The sequence below is a fragment of the Triturus cristatus genome, chromosome 10 (assembly GCF_964204655.1).
Source record: "Triturus cristatus chromosome 10, aTriCri1.1, whole genome shotgun sequence".
Classification (NCBI taxonomy): domain Eukaryota; kingdom Metazoa; phylum Chordata; class Amphibia; order Caudata; family Salamandridae; genus Triturus; species Triturus cristatus.
This window is the reverse complement of record NC_140593.1, coordinates 336707415-336733472: the sequence shown is the minus strand read 5'-3', so window position 1 is coordinate 336733472 and position 26058 is coordinate 336707415. Positions and strand designations below refer to the sequence as shown.

The 26058-nt window shown below is 44.9% G+C and overlaps 1 protein-coding gene across 1 annotated transcript in view; it reads left to right on the top strand.

Moving 5' to 3' along the window:
- Positions 1-26058, top strand: part of CNTNAP2 (contactin associated protein 2) — a 2761105-nt gene that overhangs the window by 933295 nt on the left and 1801752 nt on the right. Inside the window, exon 3 of the mRNA XM_085631546.1 lies at positions 19795-19988. Coding sequence (XP_085487672.1) covers positions 19795-19988 — 194 coding nt within the window. The remainder of the gene's footprint in view (positions 1-19794; positions 19989-26058) is intronic.

Below are 26058 nucleotides of genomic sequence, written 5' to 3'. Positions count from 1 at the left end.
CTACTGCGTGTGGTACTTGTACTGTCAGAGGGTGGCCCAGCACTATCGAGTCACTTTGTCTTATGGCTAAGGCCGTTGCTACAACTGATTTTAGGCACGCAGGCAAAGCCTGTGCTACTGGGTCTAATGTACTAGAAAAATAAGCACAGGGCTCGTGTTTTCCTGCATGATCTTGTGTTAGGACAGATAGTGCTGTTCCATCCCGCTCTGTCACAAAAAGCATAAACGATTTGTTGTAATCAGGGTTTGCTAAAACTGGTGCTTGACATAAAGCTCTCTTTAATTCTTCAAATACCACAGTGTGTTCTTGAGGACTTTAGTCTTTTTGTGTCTTGGGCTGGGAAAAACCAGAAATCAATTGAATACGTTCCGGTGCCCACAACTAATTCCCCTGAAAGATCACAATAAAACATGAGAAAAAGGGGAAAGCACCATACCTATTTCCTCGACTTAATTTCTAAGGGGGCTAATTTCTAAGGGGCTTAATTTCTTAAGGGGCTAGCGGGAAGCGAACCTCCTCAGGGGCCAGCAGAAAGCCAATATTCTCCTCCTTCCCCCCCTTTTTGACAGGAGGAAATCTGAAACAGATTTCACTGCTGTCAAAACACTATCAAACCCTGTGTCTTGTCAACACTATTAATCCCTGTGTGTAGCTACTGGGCGTAAGCAAAATTATAGGAGATACACAGCGTATTTGAAACGGCGAGAAATCCTTCAAATTAATGTACAAACCTCATTGTGTTAGCTCATAAGCTAGCCAAATGACATCTCATATGCAAATGTCCCTATTACATGAACCTACACCAACCTGAAGTCAATATTAATGCTAGTAGGCCCTAATAGGAATGCTAAATTACCTAAATATTCGGAAAACCAAGTTTAAGAACAGTTGTTAAAGTTGATAATAAATAATTCATCTGCTAAAAAAAAAATCAGTAATTCTGCAATAATTTCCACCTATACAATAAACAGCCTAATTTAAAAACAAGTCAACTTTTGGGGCCACCATTTACAAGAATGAGCTTACTAAAGCAAACTTTAAAAAGGAAATCCTGTCAGATATTTTCTCATTACCCTAAATACCGAGCCTCATTTGTCACTCTGTGGTGGCAGTCCTTATTTAAAACAGGCCTTCAAGAGTTAAGATGCGAGTGCACAGATCATAAGTGTTCCTTAATGTCCAATCTGGAAACATATGACCGAGGCTGCCTGTCTATAAGAGAAAGGCAGTCATGTGAAAAATATTTTAGTCTTGCATAATTTTTCCTTTTATTTCATTCATCTCCAACACCAATTAGACATACACTGATAACGTGTTGTCTGCTATTTTGACAGCATGATAAAGGTAATATCACGTCTGTGAAATTTAGTAATTGTGAACAAGTTCCAGCCAAGCGCTGTGCAAAGATCGCCGTCGTCACGACTATCTCTGTACTTGCACAGGAGAACTTGGTATTAAACGCTAAACAGACTGGTCAATACAACACAAAAACAAAACATATATAAAATACATATGCCAAGCCATCAGTATACCAAGCACAGAAAGCATAGACAATTACACTAACATATATAAATGAGCAGTGATGCGCAATTATAGTACCTACAGCTCAGAGGCGAACACTCTGGCCTGCTTAATTTGTCAGGCTTATAATCAATAACTTATTTACCTGCCCTATACACCCCCATCTGAAATCACCGTGTCAAGTCTGACACACAGAATCAGCAATAATAATCAAAAACGAAGAACACACGAACCTGTTTGTTTTCTTTTATAAAAACAGAATCAGCAATAATAATCAAAAACGAAGAACACACGAACCTGTTTGTTTTCTTTTATAAAAATGAGCTATGCATCTTCGTCAACACAATGTACCCTAATGTCCCAGACGAAGACGCACCTCTCATCTCTCCTCACAGACTTTTAACCACTGGATCATTTATCCAATGCAACTGGTGGCAGCTTGTGGCCACAATTCAAAAATGTCTGAATTTGAAAATCGTTTTTATATAGGCACATAGCCCTTAAAATTCCAAGCAAGAGCAACATTTTACTTTCTGGCCAGAAGCAATATAGCATTTTCTAAAAAATAAAACAAATCTTCTCCATAGACATTTCCTCGGGGCACTCGTTTTGCACAGAATAGAACAAGGGAATCTTTCTCGACTTACATTTCTCAGCTGCCCTGTCTTATCAGAGAAGTTAAAAATAGCCCCTCAGCGCGGCCTGAGCCTGGGCTGCCAGCCAACTTTTTTTCGTTGTTCCGGCTGCAGGCATTACACAGATGCGATGTCAGAGAAGCTTTCTAAGCAGTGCCTCTGTTCTGCTCCTCTCACCGGCCCCCACCTACACTGGCTACAAGGTCAGAATCTGTCTCCGATTTCTGTATCACATACTGCTCTACACAGCCCCCACCTTCTCCTCACTCTGAAGCTGTCAAAGACAAAAAGACTACTCAATTCCATAAAAACTGCAATAATTCGCTCAATTGAAAAATTATTTTTACATACAATTTGCACTCAGGGGGTCATAATCTCACCGACTTGACCCAGCACATTGGCTCACTGGACCACCAAGAACACAAACCTGTATTCTTGAACAATTTGCAAATTCGAAATACCCACAATTCTTTTTTTTTTTCTTTTTTTTTTCAAGCTAAACTTTTCAAAAATTACTTTTTCGTTAGCACTTTGTACATTAGGGGTGTCATCAAATCACAGGTGTTGCTCCTTCTCTAGCTACACCCCTCTCAATTTCCTATTGACAACGTAGTCAAATGTTGGACCATGTAAACACCAGCTATGCGCTGTTCAATTGGTGGGTGGTTCAAGAACCTTCGGGCTACTATATCATTATTATATGTATCGTGGTACTTGCGGTGGCACTCTAACTGGTCTTTCTACTGGGGCCACTATTGCTAGGTCCTCTGAAAGGACGGGATAAATACCAGCAACGTCAGTATTTCTTTCTCTGTCAGCCTGCGCTCATTTTACCTACTCCAATTACTCCTGTAACATCTGTTCCTTGGCTTTTCCAGACTCCAGTCTACTCCTCTCTGCTTCGTGAAACACTTACTCTGACCTACTATGTGACTCCTTGCGCCAAAACTCAATGGCATCCTTCCAAGCTGGTCTACATTTTCTCTTTCATAAGAGTGTTTCGTTGTCCATCTACTTGTTCTGCTTTTACTCGTATACCTTCCTCAACTAACACGTTTTCTCGGGCTTTGTCTGAATCCTCCCTACTTTTCTCTTCTTTTCTGAGCGCTTACTCTGTGCGTCTATGCTATTCTTTACGCCATAATTCAATGGCATCTTTCTGTTACTGTCTGGCTATCTTTTTCCATAATTCTTCTTCTACTCTCATGATGCAATCTGCATCCCATGTCCCAACTGCGGGCCACCTCTGACTTTCTGGTAAATCCCTGGTGTAGTCCACCCATAAATCAAGAAATAATACGGCATCTAGGCCATGCTTATGATACATAAAGTACCCTGGAGTGTCCCTAGGTGGAATGGGAACAGCTTCTTCGAGTACCCCTTTTCTAGTTTTGATCTGTCTTAATTTTGAAAAGAGCGGCATATTGAGAACTGATCTGATCTGATACCTAATTTTGAACACGTTTAATACCATAAAACACAATAATGAACAGTCATTCACACCACAATATACAGAACGTATTTAAAACATTTAACATTTAACATTTAACGAACAACAATGATCATTAGGGAACTAATCACTTAGCATAATACTCGACACTAACTAGATTATTCTGAATTATATACTAGACATACTAGATATACTGCTAAACAGTACAGATACACTGCTGAAACAGTGCAGACCGGATTTGTGTACCCAAACCCGTCTTGACCGGCACAACCTATGTGCACGTCAGAACGCCTCCCCGGCAATGGTACTCACCGGGTAGCTCGGAACGGAAGGCCTCGGAACTGAACTGGACTGGACTGGACCGGACTGGACTGGACTGGACTCGACTCGTGACCTGGATACTTCGGAACTTCGGAATCTGGTGGGCCTCTGTATACCTCGGACACAGCTCTCTCGCAGGTGGGCTCTGGGTAGGACAATCTGCGTTCCTCACCGCCTCGTATGGATGCCTGGTCGCAGTCTGTCCCCTTCGTTGGCCTGAGGGAGTTGGCGGGAAGACCCGCGACGTGCGCGCTTGAAGTCCATCACGGCTATGGAAGGGGGCAAAACTGGACCTTCATCTCCGGCGTGTGGGGAAAGAGATTAAACTGTTCGGGCGCCATTATGTGGTAAATAAAATATTACGCTCTCAGACTTTTAAAATATAAATAAGATCATGCATAAAGCAAGAGGCTGAGTCTGTGGTATCAGGTTCATAAAGGGATTTATTCCAATAACTCGAGTCAAAGGGAGAATATTTCCATCACCAAAATTGGATCTGGAAAGGGGCTCAAAAGTATTCTCAATATTCTCAAAACATTATTCACAGAGTACAGTATATATACATTTCTCAATTGTACGTAAGCAAAAGAGCAAGAGAGAATGAGATAAGAGCATGTGGGCGTGTAAGTAGGCGTGAAGGTGGGCGTCCATGTGGGCGTCCACTTGATGATAATGGGTAATTTGTCATGTGTGGGTGGATACCTAGAGAATCCTGCAATGTCAGCAGAAATATTTGGCAGAGATGCGTGCGCAGTCGCATGACGTGTGATAGACGTGCAACTAGAGGGAGAAAGGGACTTGACATTTAGCTCTACATGTGGAGACAAAAGTCTGGGGTTATGTCAACCTAATCCCAAATCATATCTAATATCCTATGTTTAAAGAACTGTGTTATCCAAAAAGAAAGGTCTCTCGAACAAAATCTATTCTATACTGACTGTGAGTGCGTGTACAAGCGTCTAAGTGTCTACACTAAATGCGAGGGCAGAAATCGTCCATAGTAACAGGACTATGAATTACTTGCATAAAGACAGAGAAGCCGGGCCCTTTGCTCGGTAGCTGGAAGAATGTTTACTTAAACTACTAGACAGGAATGCATTGGATAGGGACGGAGGAGATAATCTTGAAGGTGAAATACAGTTCTTGGCAAGCAGCAGGCTGATGTCAGGCATCGTGAGCCGCGCAGGGAATGAGACAAAGTTCATGGTCACAGATGCAGGCTCAGACTGGAGCTTTCAGAGGCAGAAGGCAAGAGAAGCTTGATGACAGAATCAGGGCCTACTTGCCTGGACTGTAAAATGGCATAAGTGAACCATATAAAGCCGGTGGCCTTTCGTACTTAGGAATGGAATATCCGGCCCATTCATGGCGGATCTGAAAGAGGACATGTTAACGGTGGACGCACATGTATTTGCGTCTTCATAACTGGAACTGGAGGGAACATACATGTACTTGTGATTTATACATGAAACCGTTGGGGTCCAAGATAGGGGACATAACTGATCATAAAAATCCATATTTCCACAATCCTAGGACCGGTTTCGGGCTTTCAGCCCTCATCAGCCAGGATAGCTTGATTCCAGTGGCATGGAGAGCAAGGGACTCACGTCTGAGCATACCCTTCCCACTCGGGGTGACAAATGCAAAAACAACAATTGATGGACAGAATGCAGAACAAAGTCATACATTCACCCCAGTACAGAGATCTGGGCCTAAATCCATCGTTTTTTTGCTCACCATGCCATTCCAGTTTGAACCCAGCCATATGCAAATCAGTCTTGACCCTGTGCCCCATGGGAACAGTCCAGCCCGAACTGCCAAGCCAGGTCCTCCCTGGACTGGAAACAAGCATCCTAGGACCGGTTTCGGGCTTTCCGCCCTCATCAGCCAGGATAGCTTGATTCCAGTGGCATGGAGAGCAAGGGACTCACGTCTGAGCATACCCTTCCCACTCGGGGTGACAAATGCAAAAACAACAATTGATGGACAGAATGCAGAACAATGTCATACATTCACCCCAGTACAGAGATCTGGGCCTAAATCCATCGTTTTTTTGCTCACCATGCCATTCCAGTTTGAACCCAGCCATATGCAAATCAGTCTTGACCCTGTGCCCCATGGGAACAGTCCAGCCCGAACTGCCAAGCCAGGTCCTCCCTGGACTGGAAACAAGCATCCTAGGACCGGTTTCGGGCTTTCAGCCCTCATCAGCCAGGATAGCTTGATTCCAGTGGCATGGAGAGCAAGGGACTCACGTCTGAGCATACCCTTCCCACTCGGGGTGACAAATGCAAAAACAACAATTGATGGACAGAATGCAGAACAATGTCATACATTCACCCCAGTACAGAGATCTGGGCCTAAATCCATTGTTTTTTTGCTCACCATGCCATTCCAGTTTGAACCCAGCCATATGCAAATCAGTCTTGACCCTGTGCCCCATGGGAACAGTCCAGCCCGAACTGCCAAGCCAGGTCCTCCCTGGACTGGAAACAAGCATCCTAGGACCGGTTTCGGGCTTTCAGCCCTCATCAGCCAGGATAGCTTGATTCCAGTGGCATGGAGAGCAAGGGACTCACGTCTGAGCATACCCTTCCCACTCGGGGTGACAAATGCAAAAACAACAATTGATGGACAGAATGCAGAACAAAGTCATACATTCACCCCAGTACAGAGATCTGGGCCTAAATCCATCGTTTTTTTGCTCACCATGCCATTCCAGTTGGAACCCAGCCATATGCAAATCAGTCTTGACCCTGTGCCCCATGGGAACAGTCCAGCCCGAACTGCCAAGCCAGGTCCTCCCTGGACTGGAAACAAGTATCCTAGGACCGGTTTCGGGCTTTCAGCCCTCATCAGCCAGGATAGCTTGATTCCAGTGGCATGGAGAGCAAGGGACTCACGTCTGAGCATACCCTTCCCACTCGGGGTGACAAATGCAAAAACAACAATTGATGGACAGAATGCAGAACATGATGTGGCCATTTCTACCACATGTTCCAGGGTTAGACCGGCATGCTGGCGCAGCCACCTCTGTGTCCCATAGGGTAGTGCCTCTAGATATTGCCCGAGGTAGATTTTCTCAATTATCTCTTCCCGAGTAGTGTCCAGAGGTTTAAGCCACCGGTCCGCAGCATCCTTTATTTTATAGAAGACGGTCTTTGGTGTATCCCCTGTCAAGCCCCTTTCTTGCCTGAAGTGAAGGCAGTAGGCTTTGTTGTCAATGCCCAGGCGTTAGAGTATAAACTGTTTTACATGCCCATAGGCGGTGGTACCATCCCGGTTGGCTATCTGATAAGCTGCCTGGGTTTCACCAGCGAGCAAGGGCGCCAGGTAGAAAGGCCGCCGGTCTGCAGGCCAGGCACTGGCCCTTGCAGCCCATTCAAAGTTTAAAAAAAAGGAAATAGGGTCGTCCCTGGGGACGTATTTCTGCAGTGGTATCACTGTTCCTGGCAGAGCTGGAGATATCCCTTGTCCCAAGGCCTGTAGGAGTTGCGTCTGTCCTTCTGCCAGCTTTCTGACATTATCTGCTTGTGTTTGTATAGCTGATGAAAACACAGCACGATCCATCTCAGCTTGGCTTGCATTTTTTTCCATAGCCCACTCCAGTTTACTTTGGGCCTCTTGCATCTGTGCTATAACCTGTTCCATCTTGTTTCAGATGGGTTATGCCCACATTCTCCACCACTTTGTCGTGACCCACAAAAGAGAAGGGGGGTATGCGCCCAAAGGAAAGGCTCGCACATGTTCTATTCAGTGCGGATGTGGTTTATTGCACAAAGTAAAAAGAAAGAAAGAAAGAAAGAGTCCGGTTAAAAGGAGTTTCTTCCTTGTGCACCGGTTCCAGGGACAGTCAGGAGGGCTGGGGTTCCGAAGCGGCTTTCCGTTAAAAGTCCAGTTCCAGGCCGGTTGGGGAAAAGAAAACAAAAACTGAACAGACCACGGGTCAGTGGACGTCGCCTGAGAACATATGTAGTGGAGCGGGGAGCGTGAGGGATACACCGATCCTACAAAGAATGTGATAACCAGGAGAGAGAGAAGCGGTGTCCTCCCACGAGTCTACCCATTCCCTCCCGTGGTTTAGCAAGTCCCAGTATACGTTGCCGTACCTGTTCTAGCCACCCTCCTCCTGGAGTTTGGCGGGACGTGGCGCGGTGCGGATATCCTCCGGTCATCTCTCCGGGTTCCAGGACTTTCAGTGGGACCTCGGGCTCGTGAGCAGCCGGGCTGTCTTCAACATGCTTCTTCCACGGCATATTCTCCTCTCCGAGCACATCTCTCCATTCCCTCGCAGGCGTCCCTCCTATACGGTATACTTCCTCTTTCAACACGCCAGGTCCCTCGGAGAGGCTCCCTGAGGCCGACGTCACGCCTCCAGACTCCTCCTCCTGCCGCCTTCGGGGAAAGTTATAGGGAGGGACCGACCTCATCCCGTACCTGTACCAGCAGGATATTGATGTCAACAAGAGTCCCCGAGTCCTGCTTCCCTGAGTCCTCCCAACACAGGCCACCAGCGATCACTCCATAGGTGGGTGTATCTATCCCAGAGAAGGATCTCCGATTTATTAGCATTCAGTTGTAAGCACTTGGTAGTCATCCAATCTGCGATGGCCATCACATCATTTTGAAACTTGGCCACGTCTTGATGGGAGTTATTGGATACCGCGATCACAAGCTGCGTGTCATCGGCAAAGGAGACCACAGTTAGTCCCCTACCTTTTAATACAGCTGCTAAAGGTTGAATGTAGATATTAAATAAGGTGGGGCTCAAAGCAGAGCCCTGTGGCACCCCATAGTACACCGGATGAGTCTGAGAACTGAAGGGGGGGGATCACTGGGAAGAATCTCTCAGCTAGAAAGGATGAGAGCCAATTCAAGGCTACCCTTCTGATACCAATATGTTGTAAGCGCTGCAGAAGAATCTGATGAGACACAGTGTCAAATGCAGCACTCAGATCGAGAAGGATCAGAGGTGAAGTGCGTCCCTCATCCAGTGAGCTCCTAAGATGTTTGGTGACTGCTAAAAGGGCAGATTTGGTGCTATGGTGTGGTCGAAATCCATTCTGTGAGGAGTCCAAACATTCATTAGCTTCAATATACGTGGTAAGGATGGAGTTAATATAGGATTCAGTGATTTTAGATATCAGAGGGAGAAAATAAATGGGGCGGAACTTTTCAGGCTTGGAGTCATTTTGATTTTTTGAGTCGGGGATCACCTTGGTGTGTTTCCATACGATACAAACAACTGCAGAGGACATAGGCAGGTTGATTAAGTCCCAGAAGGGGGGTAGGAATTTTTTAACTGATCTGCTTTGAGAGGCTCAGCTGGGAATCCCAATTTTATTTTATAACAAATGGTTGGCATAGCTTCCTGGGAGAGTGTGAGGAAGATGGAGAGGGAAGAAACAGCAGGGTTAGAAGGAACTCTGAGGCCAGTGTTGTTCATAATGGGGGGTAAGGTTCTGTAGATGTTCTCGACCTTCTTAACAAAGAAAGAGGCGAATACCTCACATTGATGCTTGAAGGTAATGGTAGATTTATTGGATTGATCTGAAGTTTTAAGATCTTTTAGCAAGGTAAAAATGCATTTTGCTCGATTGCTACTATTTTAAATTTTATCTGCAAAGTACTTGGCTCTAGATTTCTGAATAGATTTGTGGTGTTCCTAGTTGGCTGCATGATATTGCATTTTGAGGGCCAGGTCATAATTCCACCTCCAAGCCTGTTCAAGGACCTTACAGTTTTTCCTAGCCTGGGTCAGCCTCTCATTAAACCATAGGCTGGATTGCTTGCTCCGGCGAAAGGACGGTTTGGCCAGAATGCATTTATCAAGGCTATGCATGAGCCATTCAGACAAAGTGTTGTTAGCCATTTCAATGTTCTCAGAGAAGTGTGGTTTCTGATTTAGGAGAAGGTCTTGAAACTGGCCATCATCTAGCTTGTGCCAAGGACGTTTCAAGATGGGCATCCCCCTGAGGGCGGCCTACACTGTGTACCTTCATTGAGATAAGGTGGCGATCAGACCAGCTCATGGGTAATGGCTGACTGATTTTTAGTGCGGTTAAGTTGGCCAATGCTTGTCTAAGAGATGCCCTGCAGAGTGTATGCTCCTGGGGACGCATTGCGTTAATAGAAATGCAGCGAGATCTGCTACAAAATTGCTGATCTCCTTGTCTTGGCTGTCTTCAAGGTGTAGGTTGAGGTCACCCACAATGTTGAAGTTAGCAGTCCTGGTTGTCAATGTGCCAACAAGGTTAGTTGGAGCTTCCCTGAAATTTGTTGATGGACTTGGAGGGTGATAACTCAGTAACCCCGAAAGAGTGAAGTTGCAACTAAGGGTGATTTTAAACGATGTGCTTTCACAGTCCGCAATAGTTTATTTGGTAAGGAGGTAGGTGTACCAAGTTTTAAAAATGATTGCAATACCTCCCCTCCAACCCATTCTTTTCTGTTTCTTAACAGTATATCCCTGAGGCAGAGCCAAAGTTGGCTCAGTTTCTGTGTTTGCTGTAAGCCAAGTCTCAGCTGGGAAGAGGATGTCAGGTACCTCATCCTGTATTAGATCAAACACCTCAGCGTAGTGTTTTACAAGCGGCGACAGTTGAAACTGAGAAACTTAAACGTAGGAGAGGATGGTGGTGTAATGATCGCATCTATTGCGTCTTCCACAGCTCTACAACCGGACACCATTGAGATCCCGGGGGGCCACGGTCTCCGCCAACCCTAGCTTGAACTGTAACCTCACATTTGTGTCCCCTTTGCCCCCATGCTCCCCTCAACCCTCCCCCCTTTTATATTTTTCTGTTTTGTAGACTTTACTGTTTTTACTGTCTTTCTATTGTTTTTCCTTTGTTAACCTTGTAAAGCACTCTGATACCCTCACGGGTCATGTTCGCGCTCTATAAAACATTAAAATAAATAAATAAATAATCTACCTTGGTTCTGAAACCACATTGCTTGCAGCATCAAGGGCATTCTGCCGGAACCCACTTCTGTTTGGTGCATTGATCAGTCAGTGTTCTAATGAAGAGTAGCTCTTTAAGCGAGTAAGTCCTCCTATGGGAACCTAAACGGGCAGCGTGTCTGGCGTCATCCTGGCACGGACAGGAGCAGACAGGCTTGCCTTTTTTGCGCGCCAACGGCATGCTAGCGGTGCACCCACTGCATGCATCTGCTTCGCGTCCCCCTCGTAGCCGGCATAAAGTAGCCGGGGGGCACAACAGGCTCCTCCCGGTCTTGCTCCTGATTGGCTGAGAGATAGCCAATCAGCACACTGCCAGGCCATGATGGGAAAATGGGAAGCGGACTAGCAGTCAAACAAAGGGACAAAATGTGCACAAAGTAAGTGAAAGTAGTTACAAATGATAGCAGTAAAAAGCTTGGTAGCGGCAGGTCAAATTCAGAAAGAACAACAATGCACAAAGTAAGTAAGTCATTAAAATGATGGGGGGGATCAGTGTGCTAGCAGCTAGTCAGATTCAAATAGAACAGCAAGAATTGGAAACGTTAACAAATTAGTTTTCGATTCCACTTTGAGACCAAAAAGAAAAAATAAATGACCTTTTCCCAATCACAATGAGTTTCACATGTGTTTTGAGTCAGTAAATTGTGAATTTTGATTGAGTACTGGCATGTGTGTTGTTGATAGTTTATATAGATTGGCCTAGCCTTACTGATTACGGGCCAGAACCCTCTGTTGATGATCACTAGTGAGCCTGCAGCACTGATTATGCCACCCACACAAGTAGCCTTCCAAATGTGCCTCAGACCTGCCAATGCAGTGCCTACGTGTGCAGTTTTTAAGTGCTATGTCCATGTGGCAAGTGCACACACTTGCCAGGCCCTAACCTTCCCTTTTCTTACATGTAAGGCACCTCTAAGGTAGGCCCAAGGTAACCCCATGTACTGCTTAAGAAGATTCTCTAACGGCTTGATGCAGAGCTGGCCTCCTGTTAAGAAGTTTCAGGAGAAGAAAGTCTTCACCTGCAGCATTCTGGAACTTCAATCCTGGGAGTTCTGAAAGCCCTGTGGTGCCAAACCCAGTTATGGGCCCTTGGAGGTTTTTCCTGCTGCAAAGAACTACAAAGAACTGAAGAAATCTTCAAAATCGCGCTTCACGCTTCTTGCGACCGTATGTTCTGACCCAGCACCGCTGTGTGGGAGAAAATCCCGACACACAGCCTGTGCAGCCAAAGAAACCAACACAGCACCTGTCAGTGGTCCAAAGAACTGCGGCATGCTGAGTCCAACGCATTGGTCTCTGAAGTACGAGACACCTGCACCGACTCCCATGCAGGCCATGCTGTTCAGCTGCAAGAAACAACACATCCTAGGGCCACGGCTGAAGAAATCGATTCAGCGCCTGTTTGTCACCATTGCATCGACCTCCAGCACGTCTCAGGTTTCCACATATCGTGCATGTGTGGCATGCATCACCGATGTTGCACCCGCAGACCAGAACTGGCTTGGAATCAACGCCTCACTTCCCCCTACAGTCTGATTCGACGCATCACTTCTAATGCGTGCAACAGAACTGTTGCATCGCCTCCCCAAGGACTCAGGAACTGACGCATCACTGTGTTTTCCAACGCTTCCCTTGTCGGCGGCAGTTTTGCCTTGTGGATGTTGATGCATTTGAGGCCTATTGTGTAAAAATCACACATCCATACTTTTCTATGGACAGAATAATTTTTTCCTTTTTTTTAAAATTATTCTATTTATTAAACATAACAACAAGAGATTGCGTCAGTATTGCATCGACACAACTCAGTGGACATATCAGATGGTTACAGCATCTAATACATCATACGCACTCATGGGTTACCATTTCCTCATTCAATCTCATCTGGGGTCCCCACCTCACTGTTCTGTCCAGTGGGCGGACTACAAATATTCCCCCTGAACGAGTTCCACTTGCCCCAGACCTTATCCCATTTGCGTGGGTACCCTCTATTTTTATAGACCCCTGACACGGCGACAATGCACCAGTCCATGTCTCACTCCCATTCCATCAGGGTTGGTGACTCCGCTGCCCCCACCTCCTGGGAATATTGCGTTTGGCAATCATGAGGCCCATAGTAGTCCAAAGATGTTCAGTCCGGTTCATGTCTGTTGCTTCCCATACATTCAATAGGCACAATTTCAGGGATAGTGGGATGACCCCGCCACATGCATCTGTCATACATGTGATTATTGTTTCCCAGTATGCCTGAATCAGGCGACACTCCCAAATCATATGGTAACAGGTGCCTATACTACCACATAGTCTTTTGTATCCAGCCTCAACCTACTTGCCCATTTTGACCAGTGTGGGGCATGTGATTCTATGGACAGAATTGCTTGAAACCTATTAAAAGTAATGTTTTGAGTTGTGTACGTTGGATTTTCTTTTCATTTTTGTCTTGTTTGGTTTAGATAAAGATACTTTATTTTTCTAAACTGGTGTGGTGTCCATGTGTAGTGTTTTTCAATGTGTTACTGTATGTGTTATATACAAATGCTTTACACATTGACACTGAGATAAGCCTGACTGCTCGTGCCAAGCAATCAAGGAGATTAGCAGGAGTTATCTTGGGTGTGTAATCCCCTTATCCTGACTAGAAGGAAGGGTCCCTACTTGGGCATGGTGCACACCACTGCCAACTAGTGGCCCTCATTTTTAACAGGATGCCAGCGTGGCATCTAACAGTCCATGGAAAAGGACATTACCACTATCCAGATGTTAGAGTATGAGGGCTGAACAGCTGTTCTGTTATGTATAAATGAAGGCCGTTTAATTTATTTTATCAGTGGTGCTCCCTAACAATGAATAAATGCAGAAACCTTAGCATAAAGCTTCTCAAAACTGCTTTCCTATTTATAAAACGATGCCCCGTCTAATTTATATGACGGGATGCGCAGCATCCCTGCCACTCGATCAATGGAGGTTATGTATTTCATAGACCAGTACATAAACCAATCAACACTTTCAAAATGTATTGCTTCTTTAGTTCAAAGAGTAGCAGGAAGCCTGCTATTGATTTGTATTCCCATCATTGCGTTGCGCATGAGGGACTGGTTCATGCCCTCCCTTTGTCGCTGCTGTGGCTGTAAACTGTAGACTCTGCATGGATGAATGGCTGCCAGCAAAAGGTTCTAACAAATCGAATTCCTCCTGTCCTCTACATTGTATCTGTTGCCTACAGATCAACAAGAGCATCAGAATCTTTCATTTTGGTAATGTAATATAGATAGTCACTCAAATAAAGAAAGTTATAATGTAGCATTAGAGGAACCTGTTGCTATTACCTCAGAATCATGTTTATCCTCAAGCGGGAGCCCATGGAGCGTTTCTCAGTGTATTTTATCTTCAGATGTCATGGATTGCAAGCTTGTAAAGACCAAGAGCATAACTCTTTTAATAAAAGCTGTGTGCTGCTGTGCAGGTAATTTACCTCCGCTGCCAGTGGACTACACAGACGCAACAGACATTAACACAACCCATGTTTTTTCCTTACACTGATTTCTATCTCTGATTCATTACTGCTTGGGTAGTACAAGGTGCCATATTTCATCTGGCCAGCAGGGGCATCCTTATCATTTTATAGAAATGTTCCTGCTGAATGGCTATTTCCCCTAATGTCAAAGAGTAGCCTTTTGGCGGCTATTTTATGTGAAGGCTAAAGCATATGTGCCCCTTTGCTTTAAGTGATGTTCTATTTATTTAGTTATTAAAGGTACTGCTATAGTGCAGATCTGGTCATATATATGGGCTGTGTAGTTCTTTACAATAAACAGTGTAAGAGACAACAGTTCCAAAGAGATTATATGGCACCAGTTTATCATTGTGGATCATTTAGAGTTTGGCACCCAGCCAAACGTGGGGTTCCCCTCCTTTATTTAGTGTCAGGGGAACCATTCGGTTTATGCTAGAATAGCCCCAGCTGGCACTGACAGTATGAACTTTTGACCTAATGGACTGTTTGCCACAGGCCCATCAGATTACATTGTTGGTAAACCAACACTTTTTAGTGCGGGCTGACTGCTGCACAAGGGATGGTGGTGCCTGGTGCTGAAAAATCGAAGTAACCCCCATATGCCGGGAGAAAACTCACTCATTATTTGTTTTGGATAGGACACAAACTCTTGCTTTAGGAGTTTAAAAAAAAAAATACATGATACATGCTTGACAAATTCCAATGCCCTCACTGACAGCTGTGCTGAGGGCACATGGTTTGACACCTTCCTGGTGGGGATCTCTCTTTGAGAGATAACCAGAGGCTACTATCTAGGCCGACCTGGTGGACAGGATAAGCCATGGATATTTAATTTACTTATAAGTCCCTAGAAGATAGAACTAGCTATACCCAGGGCTGGTAAATTAAATGCTACTAGTAGTTTGTAACACTCAGTGTGCCACCCACTGCAGCAGCCCTGTAAAGCATGTCTACAGGCCTGATGCTGCAACTGAGGTGTGCGGTTTCAAACTGACATTTCGACCTGGAAAAATAAATCTTCTGCCATGACTAGACCTTTCCTTTTAATATTTATAAGTCACCTCTAAGGTAGGCCTTAAAATCCTATAGGACATGATGCACAGTATGGAAAAGTAGGACATCTACTGGCAATGAAAAACCTCCAAAGTCGTTTTTCACTGTGGCAAGGTGGGTTCTCCCATAGATTAACACTGGTTTACACTATTGCATTTAGTAAGTGCTAAATTCAGTTTGGGAATAGCTAGAAAAATATTTTGAGGGCTCATTTTAATAGTAATTTCAAATCCAACTTAACGATCAAGTCGGATTTTATATTACTATTTTGGAAATTAAACACCTTGGCCTGCCTCACTTTGGTGCCTATAGTCAGGCTGGCCCCAAACCCAGTGGGAGGGAAGGAACAACCAGAACTGGTTTAGGGGATGGATAAAAGATTACCCTCCACCCACAAGCTGGTACTGTAAATAAAAGTGGAACCTGCAGAACTCGCCTCGGAATAATCCTGGACCTGTGAAGAATTAGAAGAAGGACTGGCCTGCAGTCTGAAGAACCTGAAGGAAGACTTAACATGCTTACCTTGAACCCTGGACCCCAGTAATGACTCCAAGGGTCAGTTGGGTGAATTCCTGTTTGAATTACATGGACACAACATGGTTCCATAGGCCCCTCTTCCTGCAATTGCCCAGTTGCTGTTGGCCTCTGTTAGAGTGAGTCCTAACTCCTAAGTGATGCCACCCCAGGTCCTGGTCTGGGACCCTTGGCTGATTGAGTGTATCCCTCCTATCCTCAAACTGCAAGAAGTGGGGCTTAGAAACCTTTTGCCAACTCTCTGTTTGTAGAACCAATAAACCCCATGGTCACCATCGACACCACAGCCATTGTCTTTGAATAGCCTATCAGCTTCAACTTGTTGAATTTCCCCACTGAAGGAGATCTGAATTCTAGAAAAGTTAGGAAATCCAGACGTTCAGTCTTTCTCCTGGACCTGCCACAAGCCGAAACTAATCAATGTCCTGGCCTTTTTGGGCATGGACTTTGGAATTTGCCCACTCTGAGCTTTCCCACCTTTTTTGATGCACACACAGTAGTGTGCACTTCAGCAGCCCGCCATTGTCAAGCCGTGCTTTGGATCGAACTTGCAGCTTGCCCAGCCGATGACTCTTTTTCGTCCACTTTTTCTCCATTAAAGTTTCTAAGTCAGAAGGTAAACATTCCACCAGGTCAAACCTGGTTCCTGCATCTGACCAGTTATCTATCATGGTTGGTTTTAACATTTGACTTTGACCCAGTCTAGTGTGATCAGATACTCGCGGTTGGAGCTTTGTGCTTTTTGGCACTATTTTGAATTTAACCTTTAAAAATGTTTATCTCTGATTCTGCATATTAGGTTTTTGTTGTTTTGGTGTCATTATATTATTTAAATATACTTATTTTTCTAAATTAATTTATGATTTCTCTTTGGTTGTGTTTTTACTTTATTTCAGTTTGAAATCTGCATAAATACTTTACACAGTACCTCTAAGATAAGCCTATCTGCTCTATGCCATAGCTACCAAGGGGTACAGCTCAGATAATTTCATGACTTTGTTTCACTCTGACAATCACTGTGATTATTATTTCAAATGGATTCTCGCCGCTTCAACCAATACTGCAATGGCTTCCATATATTCTCTAGTTGGTCACTTTCAGAGCATATTCATGGCCCTTGGTGATCCCAAAGGAGCTAGTCTCTAATAATGTAAGTCGCTGAGCTCAGAACACTCATTGCATGTGATCCATATAGCTATATGAAACAGACTGCCTTCAACCATTGTCTTAGACCCAGGTGAGCGACACCTCAATATTAATGAGGTGTAGATGTGACATGTTAGTACTGTTGGGCACATAACTCTCAAATCGTGGCAGTGTGTACACATTTTTTACCCAGAGAAGCTAAATGATTGGTGAAGCAACTGCACCACAACTCCTAATGGGTTGAGCTTCATTAAGAGAGATGAAATGGGACTCCACGTCAGGTTTTCATTATGAATGGTATTGAAAGGTGGTGAGAGTAACTGAGTGGTCTATGGAATTCATTGAGTCATTTGTATGGTCCTGTGCTTCTCAATGCATCAAAATCCCAATTTACCATTGTGTCATTAATAGCCTGCTGGGGTTTACTGTAAGGAATTGTATTCGTTTCTGGAATTTGTAGTTTCCTACTTTCCACAACAACATGCCTCAGAAGTCTTCCTTGCTGACACTGTCTATCACATATTTACATAAAGCAGTGAACACCCTTTTCAGAGACCTAATAAAAGCAAGATTATTAGTGCTAGTACTAAGAGCAGGACAAACTTAAAAATCGTAGCTGCTAAAATCTCTTCATCTCCGGGGTAACTTTGCCACCTTCGCCCATCTCACCCTCTCTCCGTAGGGCCTCTTGATAACGTTTGTTTTAAGGAGAAAGTCATGTTGTTTTTGGCACAGGGGCAGATTTACCAGTTTCTCACGCAGTGCAGGGCAGCTGCTTCAAATGCTTCGCTGCGTGAGGAGGAGAGAGAGCAGGAGAGCGCCATATTTACAGTAACATGGCGCTCTCCTCCCCTCTCCCTTGCGCCGGCGCAGAAATGTGCGGCTGTGTGTCATTGACAAGGGTGTCTCCATGAGTCTAGCATAGGATTTGTACAGGAAGGATTGATTTCCAGTACAAAATAATATCCTTAGACTCACTTTAAAACCTGTTCCCACTTTGTATGTGCGCTGAACAGTCCAACATGCAAAGTCGGAAAAGAAAGGAGAAATGAAAGTATTGCTCCTTCATATCACCCATCCAAAATGGGCATTATGCTCTGACGCTAAACCTTGTCTACTTTTTTACATAAACTGTGCCTAGCTTTAGAAACCGTGGATGCTTGCATGAGAAGGCCCACGCACCACCCATGGTACACCCCCTTGGCACTAAGTAATGCAATGTGTTGCTTGCGTTACTTTCAAGTTATAAGCTTGTAAGTAAATAGGTGAAAAAAGACTTTTCACGTTAAATCATAATAAATAGACCCTCAATGTTGCACTTCTAACGTGTCTGAAGGCCTCAATGTTACTGTCACACTGTGCATAGAACTCAGTCTACCCACCTAGGCACAATGGAACACCGAGTCTTCCAGTTGCGAGCATCCCGCACACAGATCCACCATCCTTGCATGGATCCTTGATTTGTGCCCTGGAAATGTCCAGACGTGGTCCAGGAGAGCATAATTACATAATTCAGGGGCACATACTTAGGCGGTAAGAGACTGACGTTTGTATAATATGGAGATGGGCTGTCTGTCAGAGGCATTGTTTCTTTGTTTTTAAAGATAGTTGTTGATTAGAAAATGAAAACATGAGGTCCAGATTGACTTCAGCCTCTCTGCGTTCTGTTATTTAGCACCGTAGAGAACTGAGATCAACATGACCTCCACTTGAATGTGAGATCATTAATCCGACCTCCGCTCGAATGTCAGTACAGTGCCACCGCTGCAGCCAACCAGGCATCATTCATTTACAGGAGTACAAGGGGCCACGCGGGGGAACATCCACTAGACCAGGTTCTATTGAGGGTGACTTTCTCTGAAGTGGTTGAATTGGGATCCAGATCTTTTCACTTCCGGGAAATCCTGTAACGCACATAAATCAGTATTAAAATTCGCAAATACTATTGTATTGCAATCGTTCGGAAATGGGATGCGGCATAATTTGGTAAAATATGAGTGTCTAATTTCAGAAACAACCCAAAAAAAGGAAAGTTTCTAGCTAAGATTAAAATCAAGGACAATTCTTTGCAATTACTTCAAAAGGCTAATTAGAAGGAAGGCTCTTGTTTCACAACGCACGTCGCTTGCCCTCAGCACAATGAAGCGGAAGATGGCCTCGGATGGCAGACGTCTGTCATTTCATTCAGCTTTATACCTTTTCCCGAAACCCACAACCTCTCTTGCAGGGAACGCCATTCTACTCTGACAATGTGAAATCAAACAGAAAAGCACACATGAAATAGAGGCGCTCGCGAGCCCGCCACAAAGAACTGTATGTCGGAGAAACTCCGAGCTTTCCAATTACATTTTGACATATACTTATAAGATCTCGTTTAGACATTAAAAAAGCATTTTCTCGTTAGTAGGGTTTCTCATTAAAGAGCACAATTACATCATAAAAAGGTTAAAGTTACAATGTGAATCAAATTCGATAACATAATGGATTTCCAACAGCACACATGAGGCAATTATTGGAGCCCTGGGACATGTTTATGATGTATAGCAAGTCAGAAGGTTAGCAATGACTTTTCTGCCTTCATGCTGTGAGTATATTGTAATAACTGACTTTTAAAAATGTCCCACATTATATTTTATGCCCTGTCCTCCTTCCTCCTAGGTGCTGGTGGATGGTCCCCTTTGGACAGTGATAATTACCAGTGGTTGCAAGTGGATTTTGGGAACCGCAAACAGATCTCTTCCATTGCAACCCAGGGCCGATACAGCAGCTCAGACTGGCTGACCCAATATCGGGTGCTGTACAGCGACACGGGTCGAAACTGGAAGCCATATAATCAGGATGGAAATATTTGGGTAAGTAGCCAAGCAACATCTGATTAACTGCACTGTCTTCAAGATCCATGGCAATTACAAGCACTGGTAAAGCTAGTAGGTCCAGCCCTGGCAGACTAGTGGGATGGTTAATGTTTTTTATTTTTTATAGCTAATAAGGATCCATGTGGCCATCTAAACCAGGCCCTAATTATGCTTTCAACCCTGGGGAATTGCTCAATGAATATATCATGATGAATGTTTAATCAAACATGTAGTGAATCTATCACATATAAAAAATCTTTCATGTTATTTAACAATCCTACACAATTGTACTCAGACCAAATTCCTGATTTATAAGCATATAGACCACAATCGTGGTTTACTCTTCTTCAAATCCAATTGAATAAATCAACTTCTTAATTCGAAAGCAATAATGTGTACATATATACAGGTGCATGTAATGCAATTGTAACATATTCCATCACAATCACAGTCTTCTGTTGAAGCCCAATGCAATTCAGGTAGATTTCCCTTCTTCAGGGGCTGATATTTACAACTATAATAGAAACAAACTTACACAATAATCAACAATAATAAACAAAAAGGCCACATTAACCGCAACAATTTAAATCACATCATTTTAAACAATAATTCCCAAATGATAATATCCTCAATGTGACACCTTGCTGATGTATTACTCGAAGACATGAGTTTCACCTAAATGAACACCAGAAGAGAACAGAAAAAAGAAAAAGAAAAATCCTAACAACCTTCTAACACAGAGTGCAAAAATGTGCCACATACAAATCTCCTTGGGTTAATACAGACCATAGTGCTTCACTTGTTATATCTATCCTGGTAACGTTTATGTTATAATTCAGTGATGTTTACATGCTATTCCAATAATATCTCACCCAAAAGTGCACTTGTGCAACCAAATTCCTCTGCTGAAACTCATTGTGTGATCAAGAACATTCTTTTTTTCGCCCTGCTCTGTCGGAAACTGAAACACAAAGGGGCCGATTCCGATCCGGGTCGGAAAGCACTCCGACCGAGCCGGATCTGGAGTGTTTTCCGACTGAGCCGAAGTCCTGCAGTCCGACCGAGCGAGTACGATGCAGCCGTATGCTGTCGGACTCGGTTCGGTCGGACTCCCATAGAAGTCAATGGGAGCCGGTCGTACGACGCGTACATGGGCTCCCATTGACTGAATGGGTACATTGCGGACAAGTGCGCCCCCTACAGTGAGTACGCGTTGGTGCCATTGGCACCGCACATGTCTTTGTTGGGGAGACCCATGGGTCTCCCCCTTTGTCTGAGTCGTAGGGCTGCGGGTGACGGGGGTCTACCGCGGACCCCCAAAGGCAACCACCCGGACGATTTGCGAGCCGGACACTCCAGCTCGCACAGGCTGTCCGACGCGTGCATCGTACTGGCTCGGTCGTGAATCGCATCCATTGCACGGCACGGTTAGCTTCCGGCCGAGACAAACGGAGCGGTTCAGACCCGGAAACAAGTCGGTCGGTGAATTCCATGTAGCTCGCATCGTACTTGCTCGCTCGTACAGCGCATAGTTTTTCCGGCCGGATCGCGTTCGGTGCCCTTCCGACCCGGATCGAAATAGGCCCCAAAGTATTGTCTAAACAAACCGTATACCTCTTTTGATTACACCATGCTGAAAGTTCATACTAATGTTCCTTCCCTACCAGATAAAGCCAGTTACTCCATTTCACCCACAGGTTATAATATCTCGCACAGTGTTGAGACTGCTAACCGCAAACTACTCCAGCATGATACAAAATACCAATGTAAACCAGTTTGCAACCCAACTTGTCCTCCCAGATTGCATTACACACTTATCTCTCTACTCGTAATCTCTGAGACACCCTTATTCTTTCTGCCAACTCAATGCTCTGTGGCTCGTATCTTCAATAACCTTTTCTCTACACTATCGCTTACCGTATTGAAGTCCAATGTTTATTACTTCACCAGGCCGCTACTACCAAATGGAAATGGCTGCCATCTCGAAATGTGCTATTGCTACTCTTATTACAATTAAAATGTTATAGAATAAGGGTGTTGTGATATCGTAGATGTTCACTTATTGAGACTAGTTAGCATACCATTGCATCCACAGAGAAGGGAGAATAGCATGTTTCGAGATGATGGCTGATAATTACTGAAGAGGAGTCCTTTGTTCATGTTGTTAACCGCAAGATTGAAATCCGGCATGCAGCGGTGAGCGTTTGAATACCCGGTCATGGATGAAGAGTAAGCACCTCGAAAGGAGATATCAGTCACTTTATCATCTGACCTAAAGATTTTCATCGGAATCTATTCTGCACTGGCCCATACCTGAACATCTGTCCACCATGATGCTATTTGAAAGGGTTTCAAGCTGATCCAATAGATAGAAATCCAGTTCTTTTCCAAAACCATTTCTAAAGAGGCAAAGTTATGTTGCAGCTTTGAACCCAAGACTTGGGAATGAGATTAAGGAGACAGTGCTGGACATTTTTCTCAATCAGTAGCCTCGAAGTTCATTGTATAGGGTAAGGGGGGCATGTGGACCCACTCCCAAAGGCTCATTAGTCCATGGTCAACCTATCTCCCACGGCCATATTCAGTTTAAAGGGGAGGGGGGCCGTTTGGACCTTGTCAGGCCCTGGAAATGCCATCCCATAGGCCATATTTATTTGAAAGAGGAGGGTCCGGGCGGCACCCTTCCCTCAGCTTTATCAGGCCCTATGGACCCCATTCCCATGGCCATTTTAAAATATAAAAGGGTGAGGCATAGGCTGCGTTCCCCAGCCTTCTTGGGCCATGAGAACCACATCCCTGGGTCATTATTTTTAAGTGGAGGGGGCCATGTGTCCCCCCTCCCCTGGGCTCAGTGGGCTCTGGGGACTTCAACCCCGGAACTGCAACTCATTGTGCGGGGTAGAGTGTCCACATGGACCCACTTCCGGAGCCTCATTAGTCCATTGGGACCCTATATCCCAGGGCTGTATTCAGTTTAAAGGAGAAAGGGGCCGTGCGTCCCCCCTTCCCTGAGTCTTATTAGGCCCTGAGGACCCCATCTCCCAGGGCCGTATTTGTTTGAAAGGGGAGGGGGCTACACAGCCCCCTTCCTCAAGCTTTATGAAGCCCTATGAACCCCACCCACTAGGGCCATTCAAAAGAGGGTGCGCGGCCCCCCTCCCCGGCCTTCTCAGAACACTGTATTTTGAAATTGGCGTGCCCCCAGAGATGTTACTAGCCTCTTGTGAACCCAATTGTCCAGATATACAATTATTTTTGTACCTTAATTTCTCAAAAATTACTGAATTTATTTACATCAAATCACAAAAAGTACGTTTTCTGGATCAGGATCTAGCTTTCTGCCAACAATGGTGTGATTCCGTTCAGCAGATTTAGCAGTAGCTTTGTCTAAAAAAAGAATATGGAAAATGCATGTGGATTTTGCAGTTTGGAACCACCCCTTTTTCTCGTCTTCCACTTGACAGATCACCCCAAAACTTTCAATGCACAAACTATGGAAAGAAGAGGACTTTTTTTGGAAAGTTTTGTGGAAATTCGTCAAACGGTGCTACACTTATTAGCAACACAGAACACATTTTCTATACAAAAGCTGGGGAAGTTTGAACTTGGAGACTTGCTTTACATCGAGAGCCTGATTAGCGACGGGGAACACGGCTGATGCCCTGCCCTCCCCTGCTCACCTCGGAGTCCCGCTGCTGTCGCGCTGTGTGCAACCCTGCTGCTGCTGTTGCCGCTCTGTCACCTTGCGGCCCCGGCGTGAGGAGACCACAACTCCCAGGCGCCCTAGCGCCCCACCGACGTCACACAAGCGCTCGGAGGCGCTCAAAAGAACGCCGCTGCCTCCGCGTCGCGGGACGCGCGCGGGCGGGCGCCGGACGAAGCCCGGTCAAAGGGCGGGCCGTCTGAGGCCGTCAGGGGCCAAAGGAGGCCGGGCTGGGCCACCCCTCTTGCTCCCACAGTACAACCCTGACCGGTACGTTTTACATCGCTGTTGGACATATCTGGTGAAGTGCTTTATAACAGACTGGTTGTTTAGACCTCTTGTTGTGACTATTCCTTTTATCTGGTAGCCATGGCTATGTTTACACGCTCGGGAAGGGGAAGCACACTAGGTGGAGGTTCTGTAAGTGGCACTCTTGACCACTTTATAATTCGTGCCTGCTCTGTATTAGAGAAGGAAATTGCAATTACAGAGCGACGCCTTTCCCTGGACGCTTCAAAAGATAAGCGTTCCTCAATGGGCGCTTTTGCGCTAGCTGTTTCACCCGCACAAGCTAATACTCAAGCGGCCAACATTTTAACAGGGAATTCACCACACCTACTGACGAGTGTAGATACAAATTCTCCGGGTCCTAGTGACCCTGTCCCTGTGTCATTGTTGGATCTTTCATACTCTCCCCAGTTAGTTGCTTCTCAAGTTACACCTAGCACTGCTAATACTGCTACTCCATCTCTTGTAACCCCCGCAATTATTGAGCCACCCACTGTAGTGGACCCAAAAATTGTCCCAAACAAAAGGAAAAGAGTGGGTAGCGGTAACAGGGAGGACCAGACAAAAGCTCATAAGAAAAGTAAAGGCAAATCACGCACTGGTACGGGCAAGAAAGTGGGTCACACAGCTTCCCCTATACCACATCCTTCCAGGACAAGATTGTCCCCTGTCCACCGGGCTAATCTAATCACTGATACTGTTGCTGAACAACTTCCTCAACACTCTGTATCCCAAAATAACCCTGATCCTCAGCTTGCACTGATTGGTCAACTGGAAAAAACTATTAAATCCTTCTTACTTCCAATGATGGAAAGAGTAAGGTTACTGTCTGAGAGGCTTGAGAGATTTGAGTAGGCCTCTCTCGACAATTTCTTTTCCCTTAAATCTCTAATCAAGTTGCACTCAAAGATAGGTAAGGATCATGATATTACTACTGATCCATCTTTAACGACTCCCAACGAACCTATACTTCAAGCTGTATCGTCGAAACCAAATGCTGCCTTAAATCTGGGCTCAAAGAATGGAGCTACTTCATCTAACTTTAGGTCTCCATTACCCATGCCATCTTTGGGTAGCTCTCTTCAAAATAACAAATCAGCCTCTGGCTCGACCAATAGTTATCCAACTTCCGGGGAATCGGGAAACAATGTTGAATCTGCTCAAAATTTCCAAAAACCATCTACCAATGAGTCTGTACAAATTCAATCTAAAGCCCTCCCTACTGGCTTTGAGCAGTCCCTACCTTGTATTGATCTCCCACCGGAGTGCCTACCATTTGTTGCCATTCTGACTGGAGTCCCGCGCCCTAAAGCCGCCAAGCCAGAATCTTACACTGAATTACATAATAAAACAATCCACTGGCTGAATGCTAATAGGCCGCTTCCAAAACACCTAAATGGGCAGGTTCTTCATGTCAGAAGGGTATCCTGGGTGGGCAAAAAACCGAAAAATACGCCTGGTGACTGTATCATTATAAATTTTAGGGACCCCCGGGTTACAAGATTAATTTGTAATAGCCAACAATCCACTATGAGTGGCATAAGATGTTTAGACCTAAACCACTTTTATTCTGATATCTCCTACCCTCACTACTTATACCCTTCTTTTTTCCAATCACCCTATGATGGTTATTTTACGGGAGTTGGAAACACCAACGAAAGGGTTCCTCCCATTTTTGCCCCCAGCAGATATCATGATACCTATAGCTGCTATGAGCACTATTGACACAGAATTCCAGCAGTTATAGATACTCCTCCAGTTGCTGGAATTAATGCCATCTCAAGAGATCCTGAAGCAGTTCTTGATCCTGATAAGGTTCCATTTCAAATTGGTTCAAGTCCTCACACCCTACAGCACTGCCCCAATCACATCTCAACTATCCAGGATATTAGCCACACTCCACGGACTTCTTTCTGTACCCCAATCCTGGCTACCACTAATTATTCCACCTCATCCGCATTGCAAGACACATCTACTATCCCTCCTTCTCTCAGGATCCTAAATTGGAATGTAGCTGGTCTTGCTAACAAATTAGACCTTCCAGATTGGAATTCCTTTATAACAACCTACAGTATC